The sequence below is a fragment of the Hippocampus comes genome, unplaced genomic scaffold (genome assembly GCF_001891065.2).
Source record: "Hippocampus comes isolate QL1 unplaced genomic scaffold, H_comes_QL1_v1.1 scaffold501, whole genome shotgun sequence".
NCBI lineage: Eukaryota > Metazoa > Chordata > Actinopteri > Syngnathiformes > Syngnathidae > Hippocampus > Hippocampus comes.
Genome location: NW_017805779.1, coordinates 383,202 through 399,525, shown reverse-complemented (window position 1 = coordinate 399,525; position 16,324 = coordinate 383,202). Strand labels below are relative to the sequence as shown.

General features: G+C 48.7%; 2 protein-coding genes across 3 annotated transcripts in view; both read left to right on the top strand.

The window, feature by feature from the left end:
• The first annotated feature begins 6 nt into the window (after positions 1-6).
• Positions 7-6,025, top strand: tfr1b (transferrin receptor 1b). The gene is made up of 17 exons (XM_019884737.1): positions 7-103; positions 334-562; positions 1,080-1,217; positions 1,295-1,379; positions 1,464-1,586; positions 1,709-1,804; positions 1,881-2,020; positions 2,096-2,217; positions 2,304-2,423; positions 2,534-2,619; positions 2,697-2,760; positions 2,833-2,900; positions 2,986-3,053; positions 3,130-3,220; positions 3,291-3,518; positions 3,622-3,771; positions 4,032-6,025. Exons 2-17 carry the CDS (start codon positions 468-470, stop codon positions 4,242-4,244), a joined length of 1,887 nt encoding a protein of 628 aa, XP_019740296.1. The 5' UTR covers positions 7-103; positions 334-467; the 3' UTR covers positions 4,245-6,025.
• A 310-nt stretch (positions 6,026-6,335) lies between these two features.
• The window catches only part of tnk2a (tyrosine kinase, non-receptor, 2a), a 10,492-nt gene continuing 503 nt past the window's right edge, over positions 6,336-16,324 (top strand). Inside the window, exons 1-19 of one of the 2 annotated variants that reach the window (XM_019884736.1) lie at positions 6,336-6,442; positions 8,545-8,707; positions 8,785-8,855; positions 9,377-9,586; positions 10,103-10,252; positions 10,391-10,486; positions 10,882-11,063; positions 11,243-11,369; positions 11,478-11,624; positions 11,699-11,793; positions 11,895-12,089; positions 12,541-12,632; positions 12,723-12,767; positions 12,837-13,099; positions 14,107-14,313; positions 14,550-15,133; positions 15,789-15,924; positions 15,995-16,090; positions 16,158-16,285. In XM_019884736.1, the coding sequence (XP_019740295.1) occupies positions 8,545-8,707; positions 8,785-8,855; positions 9,377-9,586; positions 10,103-10,252; positions 10,391-10,486; positions 10,882-11,063; positions 11,243-11,369; positions 11,478-11,624; positions 11,699-11,793; positions 11,895-12,089; positions 12,541-12,632; positions 12,723-12,767; positions 12,837-13,099; positions 14,107-14,313; positions 14,550-15,133; positions 15,789-15,924; positions 15,995-16,090; positions 16,158-16,285 (2,987 nt within the window). In that variant the 5' untranslated portion in view covers positions 6,336-6,442. Of the gene's footprint in view, positions 6,443-7,877; positions 8,008-8,544; positions 8,708-8,784; positions 8,856-9,376; positions 9,587-10,102; positions 10,253-10,390; positions 10,487-10,881; positions 11,064-11,242; positions 11,370-11,477; positions 11,625-11,698; positions 11,794-11,894; positions 12,090-12,540; positions 12,633-12,722; positions 12,768-12,836; positions 13,100-14,106; positions 14,314-14,549; positions 15,134-15,788; positions 15,925-15,994; positions 16,091-16,157; positions 16,286-16,324 lie in introns of those variants that run through there. The other variant, XM_019884735.1, reaches the window with a different exon arrangement.

Genomic DNA, 16,324 nt, shown 5'->3' with positions numbered 1-16,324 from the left:
GCCGGGGGCTCCCCCAGCGTCCGCCCGGCCCCTCGCGGCGGCTCCGGCAGCAAGCGCCTCCTCGCCATCCTGGCGCTGGGTTTCCTGCTCGCCTTCATCGTGGGTAAGAATACACTTTGGCATTTTTGCAAGCGTCGTGGCATTTGACCTTAAAATTAAATTGCAGATTTATTATTTTTTTTCATCAAACATAAGCTGCTATTCATTTTTCAAAGAGATTTTCTTTACAGTGTGAAAATAAATGTACATACTTAATTTGTAGTGTTTTGACATGTTCATGTTCCGATGTCACACGCGACACGCTGCTGACAAGAGGGTGTTTCCCCCCCGCAGGCTACTTTGTTGGGAACCTCACCTCGAAGAAGCCTGACGTGGAGCCTGCCAGCTGTTCGACTCAGTCGGCACTGACTGAGGGTGCAGCAGAGCAAGGGAAGCAAGAACAGGAACAGGAACAGGATGACGACGAGATGATAACGCATGATGAAACCCCACGCAGCTGGAACGCCATCAGCCAGCTTCTCGACGACAAACTCACCGGCCCCGCTTTCGACAAGCGTCTCAAGTAAACCTTTCGCCAGTCTGCCTTACAAAGCACAGTCGCTACTGTAGTTGGGTGGCTTTAGCATTCCGTCACAACTAAAACCAAAAGGAGCTGCACTAAAAAAAAAAAAAAAAAAAAAAAAAGTCAAGACTTTTTCAGTGATGTCTGGCTTTTTTTTTTTTCTCAAAAGCTTTTCATATCTCAAGAAATGTGATGTGATCAGAAAACACCACCTCCAAATGGCGAAAAAAAATATTGGAATAACTCCATGCAAGAAAACACTTCACTATTATTTTTTTCCCCGTCCTACTAAACGGTGTTTTACGAGCTTCCGCACAGCAATTTGACACTTGGAAACACACGTTCACAGAATGTCAGCAGACAGTCAGATGACCGATTAAACAAGCCCGTTTGGTTCTACATTCCGTCTGGCCAAACTCGATAATGTCAATCCTCTTTCCACTTTCCTATCGAACCGAATGAGATCATGTTTGAATGAAGGGGGGAGGGAAATGGCTAAAATGAAATCTCTCCTCAGGACCTTCGATGTGCCGTCACGCTCGGCGGGCAGCGAGGGCGACGTCCAACTGGCTAACATGATCTCCGACGAATTCAAGGCTCTCAACCTGGAGAGCTGGGTGGACGTGCACTACGTTCAGCTGCAGAAGCCCGACAGGTTGCTAGTTTTAATGCTGCCGTTTTCACCTCCCGTATATTATTTTGTGCTCACTATCTTTATTTTGTCACGGGCAGCAAGCGTCCCAACGTGGTCACTTTCGGCGCAAACGTCTTCAAACCGACCGGCTATCTCGCCTACAGCGCCACCGGGAAGGCCGAGGTGAGCGGCGGCAGGCCATTCGCCAAGATTTACACGAGGATTGTAAATGCCTAAACACGAGTACGTATACTGTCTGTTTGTCAGGGCAAGCTGGTGTACGCCGCCTATGGCCGCCGTGAGGATTTTGACGCCGTGAAGAAGGAAAACGTGGAAGTGAAAGGCAGCGTGGTGCTGCTCAAAGCGGGACAACACAGCTTTGCCGAGCAGGTGAAGGGCAACCTTCATGTATTAAATGAATCGTTAGACTTTTGCGATTGAGCTACTGAGAATTTTTTTTTCACCATACTACATTTACTGAGATGCACATTCCCGTCTTTTCATGTCTTCAGGTGGCTAATGCCGAGGCCGCAGGAGCCATCGCCGTCCTCATCTACCCCGACGTGGAAGATTTCAGCTTCAACGCCGACACGGCACTTTACGGCCACGTGGGTGTCACCGGCGAGCTATCCGGTTTCACATTAGGTGTCGCGACTCACTCTGCGTCCGCTTCCCTTCGTTCAGGTCCATCTTGCCTCAGGCGACCCCTACACACCGGGGTTCCCCTCCTTGAACCACACCCAGTTCCCGCCCACCCGCTCGTCGGCCCTCCCCGGCATCCTGGCTCAGACCATCACGCTCAACATGGCGAAAACCCTCCGAGAGTAAGCCCAGCAAGTCACTTTGTTGCTTTAGATCAAGGCGCGAGCCGTATATTGAAACGGTACCTCTTTGTGCAGGCGAATCGGCGGCCCAAAGCAGATGGGCGGTGTGGAGATGATCAGCGTGGAGGTCAATAACGTGCTGGTCAACACGGAGATCCACAATGTGTTTGGTGTCATCGAAGGATTCGTCGATTCCGGTATGCGTACACACCTGTGGTGACCAAAAAAAAATAATAATTGGGGGTCACATGGAAGTCATGAATTGTGCGTTTGTGTGCGGCAGACCAGTATGTGGTCCTGGGAGCGCAGAGGGACGCGTGGGGTAAAGGCTACGCCCGCGCTGCCGTCGGCTCCTCCGTTCTCATGGAACTGGCCAAGGCCTTTAAAGACTTGGTGGAGAGAGGTAAAAACTATTTCCTATTACGTGAAACAGTTTTTAAACCCCTGCCAACTGTGGAATTATACCATTGGGACAAATTCGTTTTCTGATTTACGTGAAATGTCGCATTACAGATGGTGTCCGGCCCAGGAGAAGCCTGGTGTTTGCGAGCTGGAGTGCCGGAGAATACGGAAGCGTTGGGGCCACGGAATTTTTGGAGGTGAGCGCCAATGGAAAATGCTTTTGGAGAAAATGTGTTTTAGAACAAACAACAAAAAATAATCTGTGTGTTTTCAGGGTTATCTGTCATCCATCGACAGAAAGCTTGTCACTTACATAAACCTGGATGGGGTGGTCATGGGTACGTATGAAGTGAAAGCGCGTAGAATTAGTGCCGAGGGTTGGCTGTTAACCGCACGTGTCGTCTCTCAAGGTCGCGGTGGCTTTGTTGCCTCTGGCAGCCCGCTGCTGTACAGCCTGCTGGAAGACACGATGAAACAGGTAACGGCGCCACTTCACTCGTCACTAAATGAGACATTATGCACCTCCACGCACGCCATTTAAAAAAAAAACATTTCACTCCCAGGTGAAGAGTCCGCTCAATACCGGCACCGTATACGATATGGCAGGAAAGACAAAATGGGAGGCCAATGTGTAAGTTCACACAGCCCGACGTCGGTATGAGGGATTGTCCAGTAAGAAATATGTGACTGTTTTTTTATTTTTGTAGCCTGAGGCCCATGTCCATAGACGACCCGGCGTATCCCTTCTTGACCACTGCTGGCATCCCCTCCATCTCCTTCCATTTCATCACCCCCAAGGTGAGTCGGCAAGACCACGTTTCCTTTTTTTGACACGACGATCACATTTGTTTTTTTTTCGTGGCTGAAGGCGGAGACTTACACTTACTACGGCACCTCAATGGACAACATGGACCACCTCAACTACAACACGGCCCATCAGACCGGCGAAATGACTGCACGGGCTGCGCAGTTGGCCGGCCGCATGGCCCTCCGCCTGACCCACAACCACCTGCTCAGTTTGGACGTGAGCAGGTACCGCAAGGACCTCTCCAAAGCTGTCAACCTGCTCTACGTTCACGTCCGAAACCTCGTCCAGGTGAGGCCATTTATGCGATTCAGAATGTGCGCAACTGTTGTCACGGAAACGGCAAGCTGCTTAGAAATGACCTTGACTTTTACGTGGCTATTGTGTTGTGCAGAGCGGTGAGCTGGCGGACGTGGACCCCGATTGGCTGAGCAGCGCATTGGGTTCCTTCACGCGAGCGATGGCCAACTTGAACACATTTATCAAGAACACCGACATGACCGAAGAGCGCGGCTGTCGTCGTGCCAACGAGAAGCTCATGAGCGTAAGATGGACCGCCCCCTTTATTTCTTTGAATTACATTTCGATGCTACAAGATGGCCGTCCGTCAATCGGGCACGGCTTGTTGCCTGATTAAATGAATCTCCTTCCCTCACTTCAAAATAGTTCACTAACTACCAGGCGGCGCCAAAGCAATATTTAAATTAGACTTGGTCTTTGTAACCCCAAAATTCTGTAGAGAAAAAAAAAAATCTCATCCTCACCTATGGCCATCTTAGGGTGTTCTTTCCCATTCTTTACCAGGTGGAACGCAACCTCCTCTCGCCGTACGTGTCCCCCGTGGAGACCCCCTTCCGCCACCTCCTGCTGGGCCGGGGCAAGCACACGCTGGGGGCGCTGGCTCAGACCACGGAGCCCCGGGAGCTCCACACCCAGCTGGCCTTGGCCACCTGGAACCTGAAGATGTGCGCCAACGCCGTGGTCAATGACATCTGGCAAAACAACAATCAAGTTTAGAGCGTGTGTGAGCGGAAAGAGCAGTAAGGGAAAAGCAATTTCAGGGGGGTGGGGGGGGGTGCACTTCAAAGGCTGTCATTCACAGTTCTCAGTCCTGCCCTTTTCTTTTATCAAGGTATAACTTCAATTTGACACTCCTAATCAAATGGTCAGAATGAAGGAAACACTGTTTTGGTGATTAAGTCTACCCCTTAGCAGGCCTTTTTTTTTGGGGGGGGGGGGGGGTCCACATCCCATCCTGATACTTGAAAACCTTGAATGCTACTGACAACCCCCACTTTATTGCCATCCAAACACTGAGGACCTTATTTAATGCTTTTTTTTATGACATTATCGGAAGCAGTGCCTTCCATAATTATGACGGTTATACTGTCTCATCTGATAGCAGTATCTGCTTGGTGAACTCGAAACTCAACTGTTGGCGCCGAATCGGAGGCAGCCAAGAAGCTTTCAAAAAGTCTGAATTAACTAAAGCGGATACAATTCGAAGAAGGAAAAAAAAAACATTGAGGAAAAAAAGGGGCAATCAAATAGAGCCGCAAACTAATTAAAAAGCAGGAAAAACTCAAATTAATTCAAGTGGACAAAACGCTCTTGTAGATCAAATTTATAAACAAAATAAGGCTTGGTTAAATGAAAAAAAAAAGACCATCAATATGATCACAGCAAGAAAACCCCTCAAAAATGGAACATATGAAGTAAAGCAGACAAAAGTGCTCATTGAGGGGGAAATTGACGAGCAATTTGGGGCGTTTTTGTCCATTTTTGGAGCAGTTGGCGAGTTATCGGGGGCAGTGTCTCCCATAATCAAATCTATTATCGGGGGCAGTGTCTCCCATAATAACAAGTGACGGTAGTTTTTATCTACCAGTGTATGTGCGCGTGTTTGTGTGTGGGTGCGTGCGCGGTTTGTCTTTTTTTTTACATGTGTATTTATCGGGAGCAGCGCCTCTCATATTTCACTCCAAAGGTGGAACGACTTATCGGGGACAGTGTTTCCCAGAGTTTTATACGTATTTATGACGGTTTTGCTTTGTGGTAGTTACTTCTTTCTCACTGAATTTCCTCTTAGCAAGGAGCAAAATGTCTACTATCTTTCACGCCTGGTGCAAAAATGTTTTTTCTTCTGTATTAGAATTATCGGCTTTTCGTCCATTCTGACTGAGGTGTTGTGCAACAACAATCTTTAAGATGACAAATTAATGTCTAAGTAAGATTTCCGTCTGGTTCTTTTCTGTTATGTGGCAATTTTTGGCATCTAGATTTAACATTGGTTTGTCCACAAATGGATCTGTCCTATGTGCAGCTCTGGGGGAAATTTGAGACCCTTCCAAAAAAAACCCATGACCTTTTTTTTTTTGTTTGCAACTAAAATGTTTAAATGACAACAGTTGTAATGGAAATTGAGGGGTTATGTTGTTTAGAGAGAAAACAAATGTTACACAAAATAAAATCAGAGGAACCTTGCAGTGATAGTTTCCCCCTATTGCTATTTAGCAACAGTGCCAGCGATAATGCATAAATGTAAACATTATCTCCAGAAAATTGTATTGTTACACAAGTTCACTTGTTTCATCGGAAAAAAACATCCCATCACTTTACATCAATTTGTTAGATTTGGGAGGGGGATTTCTGGCACTTGATTGTGAAAAAAAGTTTTTCATGTTTTGTCAAAAAGAAAAAATATCTTGCCTCAACTGAATTAATGTTGGATTCGGGTTTTCTGTCCTCTGATTAAATGTTCGTCGCAGATTAAATCAAAATCCTGAGCTTTGCATCAAGTTGATATTTGTCGTCTTTATTAATCAATCCGTGTTTTACATGAAAGTATGTTCTTGTATGTTTCTTTCGTTTGTTAGCAATTTGTCGCTCAGTCTTTTTGACATTCCCGGGTGGTTTTGCGCCGCGGATGAATCTGAGTGTGGTGCTGAGGCTCACCGGGTTTTGCAGCGGGCGACGACGCACGACTCGCGATGCCGGCGGAGGAGGGTGGCGACAGTCCCGTTCAATTTCCTCTCATTTGCTGATAAACCACCGCTTCCTGCTTGAGAGATGCCGCAGGGGAAGACAAACGACCGCGTCGAGTGGTCTTGAAGCCCACCCCCAGTGGTCGGTTGATGCTGTTTCCGACCACTGATTACTAAAACAGAGTAAAAATGAAGACAAAATGATGACAACAACGTGACCGGTGCGATGTGGTAAGTTCCCATGTGATATTTTCATTAAACGACACGAAAATAAAATAAATGTGTTACATGCACATGATATGTGTTCGTTTGTTTATTATTCGTAATATTTTTACTGCCGTTGCTCTTGTAGCTGGCGGCGGATGTGGGGTCCCGCCTCCAGCCACACTGATCTCTTGTGACTCCTAATCTAGTTGCGATACAGTTTTAATACAAGAGCGCGTGTGCAAGGTAAAACCAGACTAATCGTGGACAGTATTGTCTTTCTGGGGACGCAGAAGCATTTTGGTGCCTCCCGAGTTAAAACGCATGGACGCTTCAGACGCTGGCGGCTCGGGAGTAGATTTAAAGATTAAACAATTAGCGTTCGTCGCCTTGGAGAACAGACGGGTTACAACATTCGGTACCTCTGCACAAACCTGCAATACAGTGGAAACAATATCGTATCAACAAATAATTTCCCACATTGAAATGAAGTGGAACGATTTCATTCAGCCGTTGTAGCCCCACCCCCAAAATACATTTTCGTGACGTTTCTATTAAAATATAATTACTAAAAACATCGAGAACGTGAAACACTGTTATATTGTCACATATGAAAAGGTCTCGATCAATAAAAACAGTTTGAGTAATTGATATATTAAAGAATCTTGAAGAAGCCGAACTTGAAAATCACACAGTCGCTGTTTGGCAGCGAGGGGGCGTGGTTTCTGAAATGACGTCGAAAACTCGACAAATGTATAAGAATTACAGAATAGTTTCTAATCATTTTAGTATTTATTCATGAACGCAATGCTAGTGAAGGGTACTATTTGCATCTAAGTTAATTCAATTCTACACACTTAAACAGGTAGGCGGTTGTGCTTTATTTACTTATCTTATTCAGTGTATATTTTATATACCGGTATATATATATATATATATATATAAAATAAATCGATGAGCAACATATGGCCAATTTATCCAGGGCTGCTATATTTAGAGCTGTGGCCTATTTCAAACCTCATTTGAGGGTGCAGATGCGTTTATGCACGAGGGAGCCTCCAGCCAGTGGTCGCCATGGTAACTGTGGGGGTGGTGGTGTTATGTATGCATCGAGAGAGAACTACTACATTCCTGTATCACACATTTCATAACATCGTTGTGTGTGTAACATCCACCTGGATGTGCTGCACTTGCTGCTTGTCGCTCGCCGCGTCCCTTAAGTGCATCCTGGGAAGTGTCCTTCTCTCCATCCATCCGTTTGCATCCTCATTTGCCTCCTCCTCATCCTCCTCCTCCTCCTCAATAGCTCTCCTGAATTATTTAGCGAGGCAGCCAAGGGGGAAGCAATGGAGGTGGCGGTGGGACGTCGTGACTCAGCAACGGCCAGCGTTTTGACGAGAGGGCGCGGCGAGAGAGGGGGGACGCAAATTTGTCTTTAGGTGGATGCCGGTATCTTGAGATTAGAAGTCGAGCGGCAGATGGGGGACAGCTACGTGTATCGGAGACTCCCCTACGCCAGGGGAGGAGAGGAGGCCGACGAGGAGGACGCGGAGGGGAGAGCGAGGATGCCTGAGAATGCCGGGAGACAAATGGTAAACGTGGTGGCGGATGCACCACAATTTGTGTGCGTGCGTGTGTGTGTGTCTTTCCAGTAGTTACCTCCACCAAGGAGGTTTTTATCAGCAGGGCTTTGTCCATTTGCTCTCGATGTCAGCCGGCATTTTATCGATTTGAGTGACGTCCACTTTTCTTCCTCTTCTGGTCGCGCCTTCTGGAATATGAAGCAGTCATATTACACGAGTTTTAGTTGGGATCTGATCCGAATCGGGCGGCAATCTAAATGCAACTTAGAAGCGCTGATGTCAAATCCAATTGGATCAGGATCTGAGCGAGATTGTACGGCAGTGTAAATGTCACTCAGGCACTCCAATGTAAAATGAAGTTTGGTTGGGGTCTGCAGCATAGAAATTCGGAAGTCAAATCACATTGGACCACCATTGGATTCAGAATACAAGCAATGTAAATGCAACAGAACTTCTAATATAAAAATCTAACTGAATCAGGATGAGATCCAGATTGTACAGCAATATAAATGTAACATTTACTACAACGTGTGCGATTGTGTGTAGATGCAGGGCGAGGAGGGCACGGAATGGCTTCTGGAGCTGCTGACGGATGTTCAGCTACAGCAGTACTTATTGCGCATCCGCGACGAACTCAACGTCACGCGGCTATCGCACTTCGACTATGTCAAGAACGAAGACCTGGAGAAAATTGGCATGGGGCGCCCAGGTCAGGCCTCAGACACCCACCCGCTGCGTACCCTGGGCCGTGTATTTTTCACGGTGGTATGCTTCGTCTGTTTTCAGGTCAGAGGAGGCTGTGGGAAGCCGTCAAGAGGAGGCGAGCGCTTTACAAACGCAAATCCTGGATGAGCAAGGTTCAGTACAACCCACAAACACAGTACCTAAGGAGCTCAGTCCGGTTCACATTGCCCCACCTTGTCCAAGTTTGGCAAGAAGGGGAAGGATACTGAACTGGAGTACATATTGCAACACTAAGTAGAATCAGGTTTGATCGGGATCTGATCCAAATAGCACTGCAAAGAATTTGATTAGGATTTGATTGGGATCGTGTACCGAGGTAGATGTCATGTAGAATCCGGAATGTCCGGTTGAATTTGATCGGGTCTGATCCACAATGCACCGAAAGGTAAATGTAACAGACTAGAAGTTATAATGTCAAGTTTTATCAGGACTGGATACAGATTATGTTGATGTAAATATAACATAGAAGCTCGAATGGCAAGTAAATTTGTTAATGTAAAATACGAGCGCTACTGTCATACTGACTTTGATCGGGATCAGATTCAGATTGTGCCGCAATGGGAATGTAACGCAGAAGCTGTTTCGAATCAAGTGGAATCAGGTTCAGATTGTAATTGGCCAACCGACTCGACAGGTGTTTCCTGTGAAGCGTCCCGACGCCGACCCCCAGCCGACCCTCACGCTCGGGGCGACGGCGTCCGGCGGGTCTTCGTCCACAGGGGAATCGGCGGCCTCACTCACCTGCCTTATCCGAGAGGCTGAGCTGCAGCTGTTTGAGCGTCTCGGCGATGGTACCTTCGGGGTGGTGCGCCGCGGCGAGTGGAGCGCCCCCAGCAGTCAAGTGGTGAGACACAAACTTACAATCAGTGGCGGAAGGGAACAACTGCCAAGACTTCATGAGTGGAATTAAGTTGAACATTTTAGGTGCAATGGGAACAGAGCCCGCCAAGGCAAAGTGCAAAAATTTGTAATAGAAAGCCCTTGTAAAAAGATTGTTTTCTATAGATACAACAAGATGGCATCAAAGTACTGCTTTTATCGAAATGAAGCTCCTCCTACTCCAGTACTTTAGCACCATTGTGACGCCAAAGCACTACTTTCATCTAATTGAAGCCGTCCAACCAACTTCAACACAGTTCCTTGGTACTAAGATGCTACAAGATGGATGATCTGAAGCGCCACAATTCAATTCAACATAGTTCCTTGGCATGAAGATGCCAGAAAATGGTGCTAAAGCACTATTTTTAATCTAAAGCTCCTCAACACCTTTTGTCCTTAAGTACATTTCAGTGTGTCTCGTCTGCTCATAATGGACTATGAAAAACAGCAACCAACCCACATTCGTTCATTGATCTGGCAGCTGTCTGTGGCGGTGAAGTGTCTGAAGGCTGGCGTGCTGGAGTCGGACGGGCTGGACGACTTCATCAGGGAGGTGAACGCCATGCACTCCCTCAGCCACCAGAACCTCATCCGCCTCTACGGCATCGTCCTGACGCAGCCCATGAAGATGGTGAGCGCCGCACAACGGGATTCAGCAAGCAAGGGAGAATGCATATCCCTGCAAAGTCAACAAATAGGAACATTGTTTGTTTTTAGTTCAAATGTTCCCGTTGTTTTCGAACCAAAACTGCGGTTCTGCTGTGCCCAGGTGACGGAGCTGGCTCCTCTGGGCTCCTTGCTGGATCGGCTGAGGAAGCGCCAGGGTCACATCCTGATCTCTTCGCTCTGCAACTACGCCGTGCAGGTTTGGTGATGAACTCACTCATTTACCTTCATTCTGCTGCTTTACCTTTTAAACATTTGGGAGTATTTCATTCTTTCCATCGCAGGCAGATGGGCACGCTGTCTTTACTCAGGGTGTCCTTAAAGAGATAAACAAATACTGTATGTATTTCGTATTTTAGCACAACAGAGAGTAATTTTAGGTTCATGGTTCAAAACTCATCAATCAATCAATTTAGTTGCGGGAGGGCGTGCCTGTATATTAAAAAATAAATAAAAAAATAAAAAAGTTCTCAGTGGTGAAAAACAAAAAAATTCTTGCCCACATAACACACTCCTAGTGGTCATATCTAGTACTGCAGCACAACCTGATTGAAAGACTTAGTGAAGGCAAAACTAAAGGGTCCTGCTGTGCAGGTGGCGTGCGGCATGGCCTACCTGGAGCAACGGCGCTTCCTCCACCGCGACCTGGCAGCCCGCAACGTGCTGCTCTCCACCAACGAGACGGTCAAGATCGGCGACTTCGGCCTGATGAGGGCGCTGCCGTCTCACGCCGACCATTACGTCATGGAGGAGGGCCACAAAGTCCCTTTCCCTTGGTGAGATTGGCCACCCTTTTTTTACCGTCATGTACTTCTGGAGAGCACACCTGGCACCGCTCGAAAGGGCCTCTGCTCAACTTCTAATAAAGTTCAGCTGTTCTAGTCCATCTGTTTGGGTGAGACCATCCTCACCTGAAGGGAACTATGCAGGAGTTTCTTCTGCGATTTCCCTGCAGGTGCGCTCCAGAGTCCTTGAAGACTCGCACTTTCTCGCATGCGTCCGACACCTGGATGTTCGGGGTCACTCTGTGGGAGATGTTCACCCACGGGCAGGAGCCATGGCTTGGCCTGAATGGGAGTCAGGTATCGGGAACAATCAAATGAACACATCAAGTGGGAAGACGTCCTGCTCAAAAATCAACCGAACGCTTCCTACGAGGTGACGACTTGAACTTCTCTGACCTCTGGCAGATCCTCCACAAGGTGGACGTGGAAGCGGAGAGGCTCTGCAAGCCGGATGACTGTCCTCAGGACATCTACAACGTCATGCTGCAGTGTTGGAGCCCCAAACCCGAGGACAGGCCCACCTTCGTGGCCCTCAGGGACTTCCTGATGGAGGTGCGGCGACAAGGTTTGGGTGTCTTTGGACTCTTTTTTTCTGCAGTGCTAACGAGGACCTTGTGGCCGTTCAGAGTACGCCTGCCGAAATGAGGGCCCTGCAGGACTCTGCGGAGGACAACAAGCTCCTCATTCAGATGAATGATGTCATCACCATCATTGAGGGAAGGTCAGTTCAGTTATTTCTTTTTTTTATTGTCCTTTTTAGATGCCAGTTATTTTCTGCTCATTGAATCAAGTTTTGCCGACGCACCGTGTCTGTGTTTCCAGGGCTGAGCATTACTGGTGGCGAGGCCAGAACCGGCGAACACTGCGCGTGGGCCAATTCCCTCGCCACGTGGTGACGGCGGTGACCGGCTTATCGGCGGACGACATCAGCAAACCGTTAAAGCACTCGTTCATCCACACGGGCCACGGCGACACCAATCCGCACAGGAGCTGGGGCCACGCAGACCGCATCGACAGGTCGGGATTAGTCGTCAAACTCTTTGATGGGATGAATCGAAATGACAATGGGGCGGCACATCTGATTGACAAGAGGGTGGGATCTGAATCCTCTCCCAGGTACTCCGGTTTGGTCTCAAAATCGTAACTTTGTTGAAGACTCTAAAATTGTCCCAATGCATTCATTCTATGGAGAATTTTATTTGGTTGTTTTTGTTTGTGTCGATTAGATAACCTTCCTTATATTGCCACGATGGGAAAATTTGCAATAGCTATGTTTATGTATCCTGTATATTTATTTATGTATTAAATGCGCCGTCTTGTTCCTATGCAGTTACATAGAATATCCACTAGAGGGCAGTGTTGCACCATAAACAACAATATACCGTTGATCACATTATTAGGTGCACATCTGGAGGTTCGTTGTCAAGAACGGCAGTTTTGTGATCATGTGAATCCTTTCCTTCTTCAGTCTCTATTTGGGGAACCCCATGAAGCCCCCTGATGTCCTCGGAATGGATCATTGCACCTCGAGGCCAACCAAGCTCCCCAACCGGGCCAAGAGTAACTAAACCACCATTTTTTGGCAGCATTTATGTATTTTTTTTTTTTTGGTTAGCCAATTGTCAGACACCAACGAATTTACTTTGACAGAACAACCTCCGCCTCGTCCTCCTCAGCCCGCGGTCCTGCTCAAGAGTAAGTGTCCCGTCGCAGCCCCCATGCTAGGATGGCCGCCATGTCGTGACGCTCAGCGTGTTTGCTCAGAGCCCTTCTACGACTCAGTGATGGAGGACTACGACGAAAACGAGGAAGACGCCGCCGCCGCCCCGGTCGCCGGCACTCGCTCCGGCGCCAAGCGGCTGGGCGTGTCGCTGGGCCTGAAGCTGCGCCCGTGGGAGAGCTGCGGCACCGGCCGGACGGACGCCAGCGAGGTGTCGCTCATCGACTTCACGGACGACAGCTTCAGCTCCACCACTACGCCCTCACCGCTCACTGAGACCTTGCCACTCGACCAGGATGCGCTCAAGGTGCGCTTAAGTCAAGTCGCCGCACCTTCTTGAGTCCTTGAGTGGACTTTTCGTCTCTTGTCCAACTCTATATTTATTCTTATTTGAAATCAAATGCATTTTTATGATTATAGCACTTCACCCCCCCACCACCACAACCTGAGTATCCGATTCCCAAAATCTGGCACGTGTACTCGTCATGACAGAAAATTAAATAAAGAAACAATAAGGTGCTTCACTCTTCTGCACTTTTATGGTTTGGTCATACCTGAATGTATATTTCATCCACCAAAGTCACTGTTACCCCTCACTAAAGCCTTCCCCTGAAAACATCTTCATGTTGAGCTGAAAGACAAAAAAAACAAACAAAAGAAGGTTAAATCTGAGCAAAAACATATTCCGGGATCCCGCTGGGGTCTGTGTTCGCCCCCCTGCCCCACACACATACACACACCTTGCCACCCCCCCACTGTTTGGCCTGGAAATGTCGTAAGGCGCCTTCTTCTACTCGGATGAACACGATGTGACGAGATGGCGCTCATTGATTGGCGTGGCGCTCCTTCACGCTTCGATGCTTCACTTTGTCTCGCGCTATGTGCACGGGTCTTACATCAGCAGCAAAAAAACAAAACAGTAAACCTTGGATGTCCTTTTCGGGGTGCACTGCCTTGTTGCTTGGGGTGCTTTAAATACTCTTGACACTTGACGGGACCATTTGGGGCCCCGGAGGCCCTGCAGAAAGTGCAAACAGTCGCCCTGTAGATTGGACATGAAGGGGAACTAATGGATTTCTAGTGTATTCTATTTCTGACAGCAAAAACGTTATCCTTGGTTTATTTGCGCAATCACCTTGAATGAAATACAGCTAACCCTCGCTGTTCACATTGCCAAGAGCAAATATGCTTGAATAACAGACTCACCCTCATTTTTTAAAATGATTTCTCTCTATTGCAGATTTTCTGTCATTCTCGATAAATCTGGACTATTCTGAGTCCTTATGATGTAATTAAGTGTATATCATAATTTAGGACACGCCTTCCATCCTGGACTGGCCCCTCCCGCAGCCGGCCTACGACGAAGTGGCGGCAGAGCTGCAGGACCAATCCGAGGACCAGGAGGTGCGCTCCATCAACAAGGGGCGGGCTGAAGAGCTCCTGGCCACTCCCGCCCCCGGCGCCACGTTGGCTCGGAACGAGTCGCAGTCGGCCGACCTCTTCCAAGAACTCCAGCGAGAGGTGCCAAATGCATTTATTGGACGCTGAACCATGTTGACTCCATGCTGGCCATCTGTGTCCACTTTGCTTCCTCTTAATTATCCCCCCCCTCCCCCCCTAAGCATTTTAGCTGTTTTAATGTACATGTTACGAATCTTCTTTGTCTGACTCGAAAGGTAGCAAACTCCATCAAGGCCTGAGGGTTAAGACTCGAGGTGTCACGCTGTGCTAATATTAGTTTTTTGTGGCTGACGAAGGTGATGGTGAAGCTCCAGGTTCCCATGGCGACGGGTCGCTCGCTGCCCTCTTCCCCGCTGCCCCTGCCGCTGGCCCCCCTGGCACCTCACCGGCAGATCTGCCTGCCGCCGCCGTCGCCCTCCTCCAGCTCGGAGGACCGGCCTGTTCTGCCACCCCGCAGCCCGGCACCGCCGTTGCGCCACGTCAAACACGGCCCCGCGGCGGGCACCAGCCACCCGCGGCACAGCTCCATCTCCCTGGAGCTGGAAGACGCGCCCCCTCAGCTGCCGCCACGGGACCGAGCCCTCTCCCAACCGGGCTCCCGCTCATCCTCGCCGCTCACTCTGGCACCGCCGCTGCCCTCCACGCCACCCGTGGTGCTCCCTCCGCCACCACTCTCAGTATCCCCTCGTCGGGCCTCAGGCCTCCTGGGTCCTCTACTGTCCTCCTCGGCCTCGCCTCCCAAAATGATACCGTCGTACTTGCCCGGCTCCTCTTTGGACCCTCTGGCCATACACGAGGCTCATGGACCTTCCTCGGCGATTGATGGCTCACAGAACTCCGCCCGCACCCCGTTGCCAGAGCGACCGGCACTACTGGAGAGGTATGATCCGAAACCCTTTGCACCGACTCATCGGAGAGGTGGCAAACTAAGCAAATATGTACACTGTACATTGAAGTGATAATGATTATTGATTAATCATTTTAATTTTGACCACAACTAGGAGAAACACGCCAGTAAATGCCGGCTCTACCTTAAAAAAAAAACGTATATAACCAGTGTGAAAGACGGCTTGTGTCACACAGTGCAGTAGTAGAGTGTGAAACAGGCAAATTCAGATTTGTGCCGTTACAGCGCACGCAGGTGATATTTTGAACCGCAGGTCGTGTAGATGTAGAAAACAAAACATCAACTCTCCCAGCGCAGGAGTCACTCGATCCGAGCGCTGCTTGACTGACCGGCTGGGATATTCCAATTTTTAGATGAACCTAAAAATATACTCGCACCTTAATCAAGAGCTGAAAAGGTCAAGAGGTCACCTGTTAAGATGACAGTGCATTTAAATTTGAGGCTCATCCCAAAACCAAATAAGCCCAAACATTTTGTGAGTGGCATCGGTCAGCCTGCAGGCATAATAACAAAAACAAATGATTGACTCACCATCTAACTGAAAGATTGAATTTTCAATAGATAAGCGGAATCTGCTAAATGTCCGCTGCAATAGCGTCTATTTAATCTAATTGTTCTTGGTTATCAGATACGGAGCTGCCAATATGGCAACGGTCAAACCCATGATTCAGCATCCCGCCAGAGCCAAGCCCAACTCCTCCTCCAACAACAACACCGGGCGCGCTGCGACCGCCCCCGCGCAGCAGGAGCTGAGCGTCGCACAGGTGAGAAACCGAGCGCCGGGATTGTCCTGGCTTGCTGAATGATATGATTGATTGACTGGATCTTCATCAGATCCGAGAAGCCGTCCACGGTGTCACGCTGGACGAGTGTCAGGCCGCCTTGCAAGCTCACCAGGGGGAAGTGCAACAGGCCATCAACCACTTGAAGGTACTGCCTCACACATGGTAGCTTTACAGATGCCATGTGATGATTTTATTTTTGTCTGATGACAAAGGTGGAGCAGTTGTTCCGTGTGGGCCTGCGCTCTCGACGCTCCTGCGAGGCACTACTGCGGCGCTGCCAGTGGAACCTGGAAGAGGCCAGCTCGCTCATGCTGGACACGTACGGACCACACTGCAACAGGTATCACCAATAGTTTTTTCCCCCCCCCCCTCCCCCCTC